The sequence below is a fragment of the Dysidea avara genome, chromosome 3, assembly GCF_963678975.1.
Source record: "Dysidea avara chromosome 3, odDysAvar1.4, whole genome shotgun sequence".
NCBI lineage: Eukaryota > Metazoa > Porifera > Demospongiae > Dictyoceratida > Dysideidae > Dysidea > Dysidea avara.
The window spans coordinates 44,461,389-44,474,477 of NC_089274.1; the positions used below are offsets into that span (position 1 = coordinate 44,461,389).

At 37.9% G+C, this 13,089-nt stretch overlaps 1 protein-coding gene and 1 pseudogene across 1 annotated transcript in view; one reads left to right on the forward strand and one right to left on the reverse strand.

Moving 5' to 3' along the window:
• The first annotated feature begins 2,053 nt into the window (after positions 1-2,053).
• LOC136251181 (uncharacterized) overlaps positions 2,054-13,089 on the forward strand; it is a 60,187-nt gene continuing 49,151 nt past the window's right edge. Inside the window, exons 1-8 of the mRNA XM_066043572.1 lie at positions 2,054-2,317; positions 2,398-2,508; positions 2,622-2,722; positions 2,784-2,913; positions 2,970-3,290; positions 3,357-3,559; positions 3,620-4,359; positions 9,155-9,184. Of these exons, the coding sequence (XP_065899644.1) occupies positions 2,078-2,317; positions 2,398-2,508; positions 2,622-2,722; positions 2,784-2,913; positions 2,970-3,290; positions 3,357-3,559; positions 3,620-4,359; positions 9,155-9,184 (1,876 nt within the window). The 5' untranslated portion in view covers positions 2,054-2,077. The remainder of the gene's footprint in view (positions 2,318-2,397; positions 2,509-2,621; positions 2,723-2,783; positions 2,914-2,969; positions 3,291-3,356; positions 3,560-3,619; positions 4,360-9,154; positions 9,185-13,089) is intronic.
• LOC136251620 (uncharacterized) lies at positions 4,414-6,615 on the reverse strand (annotated as a pseudogene).

Sequence of the window (13,089 nt, forward strand, 5' to 3'; positions counted from 1 at the left end):
GTCTCGCATCTATGGATGATTATTTGGGGCCGCCGTCATCTTTAACCTTAACTTTGTTTAAAGGTATTTTAAACTACATTTATAATTGAAGCTTGTTTACCATCTGGCTAAGCCATCTATATGCTGAAATTTTGTCAAAACAAGGAGATTTTTACAAACAAATACCAGAATGGTTGATAAATCAATGAAGCAGTCTCCAACAGCAAGGATATGAAGCTTACAAATACCTAAAAATATGACTATCTTGCCCAAAAACACATAGAGTAATCCATTGCATGAAATAGGCACTGACGTGATCAAATCGCAGACCATAATCTATTCCAATGCCAGACCTAAATCTCTTGAAATCAAATGACAATAAATGCTTTAGATTCAGCCTCTCTATGATGCCATCACAGTATAAGACACACCTGCAAAGTCCCAGACCATGCCTGAGTGAACAGTTTAACACAAATATTTACAAAAGGAGCACACTGTAAGGTTCCTTTTCAGAAATGAAAGTGATTTGATGGGTATTTCAGCAATTTGAATTTCAATCATGTGAGTGCCTATTTCATGCATTGGATTGTTCTATGCATTTACTAGGCAAGATAGCCGTATTGTTAGGCGTTTATAAGTTTCATATCCTTGCTGTTGGAAACTGCTTCACTGATTTATTAGTTGTTTGCAAAAATCACATCATTTGGCTGAATTTCAGCATATAGATGGAATGGCTAACAAGCTTCAATTATAACCATACTCCACATGCAGGTATGCAGTATACTTTACCTAGTACTGGTCATTGCCAACTCACGGTGCAGTTGCTGCTCTGCTTGTCCTGTGCTCCAAAGGAAAAGAAATTGTTTGTTGCCAAAAAATCCCACAGACCGTGCTGCCACCAAACTGACCAATAAAATCAAACCGCCAATACTTTGAGTTGATAATAGACTACTTGAACAATGTAGATAGTGAATATCGTGTCATACAAAGAACCCTTTGAACTGCTCCAATGAAAAGTCATGTGGTATAAAGAAGTTTGTATCGTTTTCTACGAGAAGAAAGTGACAAACTTGGCTGCCATGCTGGTATTATTCAAGTTACACTTAGCCTAACACATGACAATAGTTAAGTAGTTGATTGGAGGATATTGATTTTTTAATTGAGTTTTGTTAATAAAAAAATATTGCTTGCCATGCCTACCAGGTAAACTAGTTAATGGAATCATAAGTAGAGAGATATATTAATTATTTTAGTGGAACGATCTTTCAATGGTTTATAAGGAATCAGATTAAAAACCACTGAGTTACCACGCTGAGTTATTTACTTGAGTTATTCGCCCTCAAGATACGTGCACTGGTAGTTATGTATCTCGCTTGTTCGCGACAACCTCGGTCACAACTTTATTTGCACAGTGTTATAGAGGCCTAGCAATGTACCAATCATTGTCTCATCAGCACTTGCATGGGCATACATTTACACTAACATAAACAGAAATAGCTACTTGTAATGGACTCACCGGACTCAACATACGTAGGCACATTCCCAGACTGGTCCTTTGCTGGCTGGCGTGCCACTTCCTCAGACAGCCTCTAGCAGCACCTCTCTAGTTCAATTTCACGATGATGCGCTTAAACTTGTCGCGCACAGTTCTCCCAGGGCTGACACTAGCAGGCTCTACTTCTGTCTGGCACGACAGTGAAAGGCCTCTCTTTCTCATTCCAGATTACGAGTTCCCATTCCAGATTACGAGCTGTTTTAACTCCACTCCACTACTATTACATGTGGTGCTATTTATCACATGCATAATTCCAATTTAATCCCAGTGTGTGGGAGTATCAAAGCACCGTGCTGGGTTATAACTACCATACAGCTAGACAGAGCGGCACTGCTACTGTACGATATATTAGTTATCACCCAGTGATAACTAACTTATCACCCTGTTGCGGAGCCACTCAGTCTCGTTGTGACATCTTAATAACCGCGAATGGTATAGAGAGATTGCACGCGTGATGCGTTATGACGTATACACACGCGTATTACGTATACGCTTGACAACGGTTGTTATCCCGCCATTTGTGAGGTTGGTAGCTAATGTCTAATGGCCCAGCTAACTGCTCCGTGTTTGGCTAAGAGTTCAGAGTATGTAACGAAGCTATCGTTAGAAGCTAGAGAGAGATACGAGAGAAAAGTTTTAAAGTCCGGGTTGACTGTAGACCCGTACGTTATTGCACCAGGAGGGTGGACTCGGGAGCCAAGCAACTTACCACATGTACAATGGACTGATTTAGTATTGTATATGGTCACTACTCCGAGTCCTTACACAGCAGAAACTGTAAAAGTAAGCAGTGTTTGAGCTATTGTGTACAGTTATGCATTAGCTATTGGCCGGGCGCCGCTTTCTCCATAAACTTAATATAGGCTTGGAAAGGAATGCAAGATTCTGCCGGATTCGTAAAAGCTGGCTGGGTCCATGATATGTTGTTACATCATATTTCAATACCAGATGAGAGGTTCATCATCAAAGGAAAGGTATAACTTTATATGCAGTGCACAAAGCTATACATGCTTATTTTTTTGGTATAGTTAGCTAAGTAGCTATAAAGTCAGTAAAAAAATCACTGAACGGATTTTTCCCCATGTAGATTAAGCATTCACAGAAGATGGCAGCCACACCATTATTACCTTGGGCAGTGATAGAGAAGGAAGAGAAAATATTGGCTTGCCACTGTACATGCATGGCTGGGTAAGATGCAGTTTGCTATATTTATATATAATGCAGCCATATTGCACACCTTATATTGTAGGCTTGGTGAGGCATGTAGTCACATTGCAGCATTGATATCTTGTGTGATTGCTGCTGTAGAGAGTAGGGAGAAAGCTGGTATTGACTCAGTTACATCACAGAACTGCAAGTGGCTACCACCAGCTAGAAATGTATGGTGCCAGAATATCTTGGTATATGCTGGTCATAACATTTTAAAATTGTTTAGGTTACCCCAGCTAAAATTTGTGAGATCAAATTTAGTAATCCAATTAGTAACACAGATGCTCATGGAAAGTCATTATTGCCTGTCAAGCCAAGAAAGTCCCTTCCTGAAGATGAATTCAAATCATTCTTAGACTACATCAGTGGTTCTGTCCATAAACCTGGACTCTTCAAGATAACTATGCCATTTGCTAATAAATTTGTTCCGAAGGCATATAATTCCAAGCTGCCTCAACCCCTATCCATTTTATACTCACCAGAAGCTTTACATTTGAACTACCTCTCTCTACTGCATGAATGTGAGGCAGTGTTTCAAACTATCAAGGTACATACATACTTACAATAATGCAGTTATATTTGTCATGAGAAGTTTTTACTGTGTTTTATATAGGCCACAAAAGATGAAATTGATGAACTAGAGCGTAGTTCCAGAGGACAGTCTTTGAATAAAGTATGGTATACCTTTAAAGCTGGTAGAATCACTGCTTCTCTGATGAAGTCTGTTGTTCAAACAAACCATGCTATGCCGTCTCAGAGCCTAATTTGTAGAATATGCTACCCAGAAGCATTTAAGTTTTCCACTGAAGCTACAAGGTGATTATTTCATATTCTATATACCGTGCATGCATAGCTAATGCTGCATCTGTTGCACAGATGGGGTTGCGTATATGAGCAAGGTGCAGTAAAGGCTTATAAACATCATGCTGAATTACATCATCAAGGATTCAGAATTGAATATGCTGGCCTTTTCTTGCATTTGGATGATCCATACATAGGAGCATCGCCAGACAGAATTGTCTGCTGTGACTGTCATGGAAAAGGTGTGCTAGAGGTCAAGTGTCCATTTTGTATGAAAGATGGACTGCCAGACAACGACAAAGAGAATATCTTCATGGTGTTGAAGGATGGTAAATGGACATTGAAACATGATCATGCATACTTCTATCAAGTGCAGACTCAGCTTAATGTTTGTCAAATGCCCTATGCTGACTTTGTTGTATGGACAAAGAATGGAATGACCTTTGAACGGATCCCCAGAGAAACCCAGTTTTTGGAAATATACTCCGAAACCATTAAACATTTTTTCACATACGGTATTTTGCCTGAGATTGTAGGAAAGTGGTACACCAGACAACCAATTGCTGGTGATGATGGCATCGTTGATTGTGTAACAAATACAAAGCCTGTTGGTAGCAGTGGAGGTGATGATGATGAGGAGGATTATGAAAAAGATTGGTGTTATTGTGTCCAACCAAGTTTTGGACGGATGATTCTGTGTGATAATGTAGCTTGTCCAATTCAATGGTTTCACTGTGAATGTCTCAGAATTCGAGGAAAACCGAAAGGAAAATGGTACTGTCCAGGGTGTGCAAAGATGAAAACCAGAAAGAAAAGTAAAGAAGAATAACTATAGTATACTTGTACTTATTGCTTTATATATATATATATATCATAGTACCAAGAGTACATAATAAAGTACACACAACAATAATAATATTCATTAAACATGTCAGTCTTGTGGCACAACAGAAGGACACAAGTTTACCAGAGCACAGCTCACTTGTACAATCTTGTCTAAAGTTTACAGATTTCCATCACCTCCTGATATGAGGCTGATGGGTAATACACCTTGTAGAATGGTATATTTCTGTTTCAACACCCCGATAACCCTTTCAACATGAATTCTTACTAAAGACAGCTCTCTACTCCAGTCAACTTCAAGCTTTTCAAGCTGGCTTTTACCCTTTGTGAAAGGTGGAGTCTTTACTTCTGCCATCACCATTCTAGCATAATCATCACAGGTAAAACCTCGATCGGCCAATATTACATCACCTATGTGAACATACATAAATACTTTAAAACTAAATAGAGGCCAACCTGGAAGAAGAAAACTAATAAGGTTTGATTGCTCAACAATTTCTTTGTCAGATATTCTTCCACCATAACAATTTGACACATATGAAATAGTGCCTTGGGGAGTTATGCCAATAAGAAATTTTGCAGTTGAATGGTGTTTATAGTTGCTCCAAACCTGAGCCCTGGCCAACAAATCAGATGGTCGCTCAATGAAAACCTCATTATTACAGCACACTTTTTGAAAAACTTTCTGAAGGAAGCAGGCATTGTCAACCTCAATACATCTCTGTCGGGCCACTTTATGCAGTTTGCTGTACACATTACCAGCACATCCAGGACTTTGTGAAAGTATCTAGACACTGTTGAAGCATGGCATCCAAATCTAAACCCTATATCTTCATCAAATAAATTCTCATGAAAAACATCACAAAAGCTGAGAATTTAGAGATTTTTGTTCCACTATTCATGTACCTGGAAGCAAGCTAGCTTGAACAGGCCTTCAAAAACACACCATTCATGTATTCCTATGAATATAGCAAACAGCTGTAATCACACAATAACCAGTGTTGGGCAAGTTACTTTGTAAAAGTAACTAGTTACATATTACATATTACTTGCAACTGAACTATTTAGTTACAGTTACATATTACTCATAAAATAAAGATATTACATATTATATTACTTTGTGTCCACAGCCTTAAGCTGTCACGTGTGAAACTACCACTTTATCACGTGACATGATTGCGTTGTTGGAAAATGTGCAAATCTTGGTTTTAAGTAAGAAGCTGGTGAATAAGCTTCATTCAGTAGGCTTCGTTACTTCGTTGTGGCTAGGCGTTACTGAGAGGATAACTAACGAGATTAGTAACTTCGTTACTTGTAGTAATAATATTATGTAATATTAGACTCGTTACAGTAACTATATCACTTAGGTAACGCGTTACATTTGTAAGTAAAGTAACTTGAGTTATATTACCCGTTTTTATAGCGTATTTTGTTATATTACTTAGTTACCACAAAAGTAATAATATTATGTAATGCGTTACTCCCAACACTGACAATAACACAATGCATGTAAAAGACATACCTGTATAAAACTTCAACAACTGGTTATTCTTCTTCAGCATTTCCTCAGTTAGTGTCCGCATATCAAGCTGTTCTTGTAGTTGTGAAATCTTGTCATTAAGATTAAGTATTTCCAACTGAAGTCCTTTGATTTTTGCTCTTACTTAGTGACATCATCTTCACACAAGTCGGTTTGACTACCAGTTTTGATGATGGTAACATTACCATCTTCAATCCAATCTAAATCTATGCCTGATATATCAGTCTAACATTCAGCATCTACCACCTTTATGCATACTGGCTGTTCATGTGCAGGTGGTTGTTCTTGCGCTACTTGCATCTGGCACTACTTGCATCTCAGATGGCACTACTAGCATCTTAGATAGCACTGCATGTATCTCAGATGGCACTGTGTGTATCTCAGATGGTGCTGTGTGAATTTCAGATGGCACTGTGTGTATCTTAGATGGCACTGTGTGTATCTCAAATGGCACTGTGGGTATCTCAGATGGTAATCGTCTATGTGATGTCTGCACAGGAATATTTTCATTGCCTAAGTATATATAGTACAGCTAGCTACACCATTAAAGAAAACTAGTAAGCTCACTTTCATTTGAAGTGGTCTGCTTTCTTTTCTTTGTATCAGACTGACAATCCAACTGCTGCTGCTGCCTTTTTTTCTGCTGTCGCTTCTGTAGCCTGTTGTATCGATCCATTGTGCTCAGCATCACACGTCTTATATCCCATACAGAGACTAGGCACCCAATCAGGATGGTTCATTTCATAGTTGACAGCAGGTTTTCCTTTAAAGAAAGCACTATAGACTGAAGAGCAGCTTAGCTACCTCCCCCCCCCCCCCAAAAAAAAAAAAAATTTATACTAAAATCAAGATACTCTAATAGAGCATTCAATCAAATATTCTAATAGAGCAGTTACCGTATGCCCATAACCATAGATAGTGTATAGACTGTCGCAGTTACCGTATGCCCATAACCATAGATATTATGTATAGACTGTCATAAACTAATGATTGTTACTCTAAAAATGTACCAGCTAAGTAGTGTGATTTACATATTTGAGCTACATCAAAATTTTGAGTCCTGAAACACGATGTCGAAATAGCTTTAGCTCAGTATAGACTGGAATGCTTGCCGGGGATATATGACCCGTCACGTACTGAGCTATACGCAGTTCACTGAGCCTAACTACAATAACTATACACTATACATTACCTGAAAAAAAGTGCCTTGAACATATTCGTGTATTGTCTGAGGGTGACCACTTCTTCCTGTTTATCTTCGCTAGCCATGCATTTCGACGACGAGTAGTTATTTCTAAAGTCTTGGCTCCTTGACTGGTAATTATCGTAGGTATTTTATAAAACGAGACTCCACTACTCTTTACACGTATACCACGACAGTCCACTACGCAACAAACAAACACCATTGCTGTCTCTCAGTACAAGAGTGAGCAAGTAGGAGTAACTACTAACCTCACAAATGGCGGGATAACAACGGTTGTCAAGCGTATACGTAATATGCGCGTAAATAAGTCATAACGCATCACGCGTGCAATCCCTCTATTGTTTACCAATGGAACAAAAAGCTAAATAAGGAAATATTGATACAAAACACACCAATACAGTACTTAAACCAGCTAAATCTTACAAAAAAAACTGTTAATCCTTTACACAGTAACACTACAAGTTACCAATACGATAGTTTAACAAATGTCAAGAACAGTCTGTGACGATTTTCGCTCCAGCAATCACTCCCAACAGTCACTATGATGAAGAACTAACTTCCTCTAGCTTCATCATTCTATCTCGGACTACGATAGCTACTTGTTGATCTTTTTTCCTCTTACACACCATGCGACACCACCATACCAACTTCTGATGAAGGCGAATTGTACCTGGAACCGCTGCTTCGTAACATCGCCCTTCACTACAGTTTGTAGACAGTATGCAAGGTCTCTCTTGTAGCTACGAAGTAGAATCTCCACACAATTCGGACGAAATCTTGAACACAGTGACAGGAACTCAAACCGGAACTTAATTTACTATCCGTAAACTTCTGCACACTCCCGCACACTGGGATATAAAATAGTTATATCCCATATACTCGGATGATATCACCCTCGTAATGGGATATAACTATAACTAAGCACACACATGTGTACACGTGATATAGCAACACCGACTCACTCAACTGATGGATCACTGTTTAATTGCAGCCCTACCCACATTAACTTGGTTTAAGGTCTTAAACTTCATCATCACACATTCGTTTACTGACTTCTTCCACCTGCAGCCAAAGTTCCAGGGACAATGATTACTTACTGATTAATTATCAAATTCTAGAAATTTATTTACCCTTGGGTATAAATTACCAATGAGCAAGTAATCTTATATAATTTCATAGCTAATATAAATGGTCATAACTGTGAAACAAAATCATCTAATGACTTCAAATAAAAACCACATTGTTACTTTAAACAAGGCCATTAATTTGAAACCATGTTTTAACCATGTAAAATAATGCCTCAGGAAGAAAAAGGCAAAAAGGATGAATTGTCAATTCAAAGATGAATGTAAATATCACTAAAGGTCAAATATGTGGTGGCACTATATCAAAAAATAGATGTCATAAGAAGTACAATCTGTGTTGAAAGTTTCAGAATTGTATCAAAAATTATGCATTTTTGCACTATACTGCTCTACTATAAGCTAAATACAACACAAAGAACAGTTGTAACTATAGCTCTCTACACGAACTGAAGATGGAGGGCATTTCTACACAAACAAAGTGTCTCATTTTGTAAGAGCAGCTTGGAGCTGCAAATGCGTGAAAATGCATTTTCTTCCTGTAAATTTGCTCACAGTGTGGTATGCCAGCTTCTTGGGCCACACAACACACTACCGTGTGTCTTGATATTGGCAAATGTGTTATCATTGGATCAATATTCATTGTGAAAGTGTGTTTGGACTGAATTTTACCCAGCCAATATTACCAAGGCACTGTAAAGGTACGTAGCATGAGGTTTTGTTTCTGGTCAATATGTTTCTGGCAGAAATAAAGCAAACCTTTTGTTATCCTTACTGTAAAATACTGCCATATTTGTGATAATATAGCTGTGGAGTAAATACAATTTGTATGCAGATAATAGTTTATTGCTGTGTGGTTTATACTTCTAGTACATCCATGCAGTTTTTTAGAAGAGGTTTCAGGTTGCATTTACACATGCTAATTTTTTTTTTTGCTACAGATGATGAAGATTTTCTAACAAGCAATGCAGGTATCAAAATTAATGTTTTATTAAATGCAATTAATAGTAGTAATCTATAGTTGAATAATCATGTTAGCTCAAAAGTTCCTTTAATAATATTTAATACTTTTTGATTTCTTGAGTATATATCAATTGTGTGAGGAAGCATGCACCTCAATGCAATATGTTAGCTACAATTTATCCTCAAAATGTATGTATATGTATATAATATATATATACATAATTCAATTCTACAAAAGACTAATTTCTCATAATATTTGCTTTCATAAGTAGTGGACATTTATTTCCTACTTCAGTCATATACAGGGTATAGCCATGGCCAAAGGAGAAAATAAATTTCCGCTCATACATCTGCAGGTGTAGATAACCTCCCTTGTTTCATTGTTGTTTTTATTTCTATGATGCCTACTCAATTATAAAATTTCTCCTTACATTTCTTTTTTACTTCTTTGTAACATAATTTATTACTGGTGAACCAACACATACTGTGTCGAAGTGCTGCATGGTCAGACATAGCATTGTTGAAATTAATTTAGTGACCTAACACTAATAATGCACAGAAGTATCTTCTCAACTGTTTTGTAGTTTGTCTATAGCATTTTCTTACACAAATTCTCCAGACAAAGCCTCAAAGCTGCTATTAATGTTCATTTGCATATCTACAGGCATGCCTCCTTTCAAATTCATTATGCCTGGTAGCCTAAAAGGCCAGTCGTGTTGTTTTTCAGTTGTTTGACACCTGTATAGCCCATTGGGAAAGGCCTTCACCGCTGTCTTTATACAATCGTTTCAAACATATTTCAAACCTCTTTGTATTAACTGCAAATTTAATACAGGCTGTATATTATATTATGGCCTTTATTTCTCACATAAAGGCTGTTTTTAGCGAGCAAGGTTTTGCTCATGTGGGACAAACAAATATGCTTAATACATGCATGCTTGCATGTACACTTTTTGGAAATCAATTTCAGTAAACCAGGCACGCACCTCATTTAAAAACATTTTTGTTATGCCTTTCATGTAAACCATCAAGGAATAAGCTGAGAACTAGTCATTCCAAAAATATAGTTTTGACCGCTTCTTGGAAAAGAGTACTCTTTCTACCTTTTCATTGTCTGTACTTAAAACGCAAAAGCACCTGTAGCTTTTACTAGCTTCCTTTGTAGTACATATGAAAATTTTAGAGGGAGGGAATGTTTCGGCACCTCAATTAAAGCTACCAAAAGCTAAATACTTTAATAGAACAGTCAACTAAGTACTCTGCTGATTCTATAAAGCTGAAATACCGGTGTGTGAGCTGAAATCAAACTTCTTCATTATTTGTGCACTGTAATCTCACCATTGTACCAAAGATTCTGTCATATTTTATACTTTTATGTGGTGAACCATGATGGCACTTTCAAAAACCATTCTGAATGAATAACTATATGGTGGGTATTTTCAGTTTGATTACAACTTGATGCATGGGGATTTTAATGGTTCCTTTTGCAACTAAAACATTAATTCTAGTAAACTTTTAAGCTTCTTAGTATTACAGCATCTGGATCCAGACTCACTGTTACCGCGGTTTCCATACAAACTTGATCAAGCTGCACACATCGTATATGTGACTGGATTTTGGAAAAACGATCCAAATCGTACATTAGAAGTTTCGAGATAAGCGGTTTTAAAGAATACAAGTCAGCATAACTTGCCAAGGATAGCAAGCATTAGGGTCGTATCCAGGATTTTTATAATAGGGTTTCCCTCAGTAAGAATATGGACAGCTACACAGTTAAAACAATTGTGTAATATTAAATAGTTAGCACTAAACTACTCAGCAATAATCATTAAGACAAATAATACATTACTATAATATATGCACCTTCTCTTTGTTTGAAAAAAGCCATCTGTCGTCACCTGTCACTTGTTAGAAGGCATTTCCATAGTAAACTTAAAAACCCACAATCGATTATAACAATACTCTAATTAAAGCACAAATTACTGGTATTACTGCTGTGAGTGATAGTGAGACTCAAAGTGAGACTGATTCTGAAAGGTAGTATATTGTATTTGTACTCTCTAGTTAGCTAGTATTAATAATTGCACACTTACTGAGGCAGGTTATTTTATAAATTGTTTTCTGTCAAAGGGGTTTCCTGAAACCCCCTCTATAAACCCTTGAGCATGCGTATGAAAATTACACAAAAGATGCATCAATCTATTTCCTTTCAGGCCACTTCCAGCACTTGTAGCTGCTTGTAGAGTTTCCCACAAAATAAGATAGAAAATGTGAGCAGTTGGATGAGCGAAGTAGTATCACGAGTGCTCACAAAGGGGTGGAGAGGGGTAGCGGGGAGAGTGAGAGATAGACTTCAAAATGGAGGCAGACCACGATTGGAGTCCAGACACAAGATTTCAGGGCTGTGCTGGCTCCTTAGTGGCTGATATGTAGCAGAATCAACAGACAAAATGTCTGGCCAACATTATCAGGCTGTCCACCAGTAAACCCCTGATTCTTGCCAAGCCAGGTCCTTCACAAGGCCAGAAACTGCCATTCGAGCTCTCCACATCACCCAGAAAAGATGTCTGTTAAAACCAGCCTCAAGTAGTTTGAGTAGTACTGAGGGTTAAAACTAGTATATAGTACGATAGTGTAGCTATCCACTGGTGGTGTTAGTTTGATTTTGCCTGATGTACGATTTGGATCGGTTTTGTAAAACGCTGTGCCTAGAGTCACAGCACCGTGACTGGACATTTTGCTGCTAAAGTCACGGCGCAGTCACCCAGAATTCACATACTAGTTGTATGAAGGTAAGTTTTTGTTGAGTTTGAGGCGAGCTAGGGTTAGCACGAATCTAGTATGCCCCGAGCATTCAACTTTAGGGGATGCGCCTAGTAGTATTCCCCAAGCATTCAACTTTAGGGGATGCATCTTGTACTTTAGAGTTAGGGTTAGAGTTCAGGTTTAGTTTCTTCTTTACTGGTGTTATTTATATAGGCTTCTTCGTGAATGACATATGTAAGGTACAAACTAAGGGAGTAGGGTAGCTGGAACCGCAGTGATACAGTGGTAGAGCGTTGGGCTAGAGTGTGGTTCGAGCCTCGCTTTAGCCAAAAAAAAAATTCGTTTTCTTAGGTTTTTTGTCTAAGTTTTTTTTTATTCACGTGATTGCCGTGACTCTAGACACAGCCTTTGTAAAATCTGGTCACATATAATAACTTTGGTGCAAAATACATATTTATGTCCACTGTCCTACATGTACGGTAGCCCAAGCACAATGTCGCACTCGCTCGCACACACAATTTTGCTCAAGATTAAAGAAATCGCTAATTAAGGGGCATGGCAATGTTTCACTTGCGATTCTCATGAATGAAACAGCTTCCACACTGTCTTGCAGGCGAAACTGTTTCCATGCCCCTTAATTAGCAATCTTGATCAAAATTGTGCGTGTGAGTGAGTGAGTGCGATGTTGCACTTGGGCAGTACCGTATATTGCATTTGAGGGGATGTAGTTTTACATGAGCTTTTTCTTTAAAATTCCAAACTTCCAAAGGAGATAAGAATAACCACAGTATCAAGCAGTATTGTAGTACTAACATAGTAATAATAAATAAATATAGGGTTCTCCCCAAAATGAATGGCACACACTGAAATATTTCCATTACAAACCGTCATAGATATGACATGCGACAAAAGCCATCTATACTGCCAGTGCATCTAACATCAAATCCAGTGTCAAAAACAAGAAGACAGACTAGACATCTACAGAAAACTGAGTATTGATTTTAAAGCAAAAGATTGCCAAAACCCATTTTATATAGTCTGCCAGCCTGCCTTCCTTACTACAGTTACAAGGTAGAGGATAAACCAAGCATTGCAGGGCCACCATTTTACACCACAATAAAACTCCCATGTGGCATGTGTCTTTTCT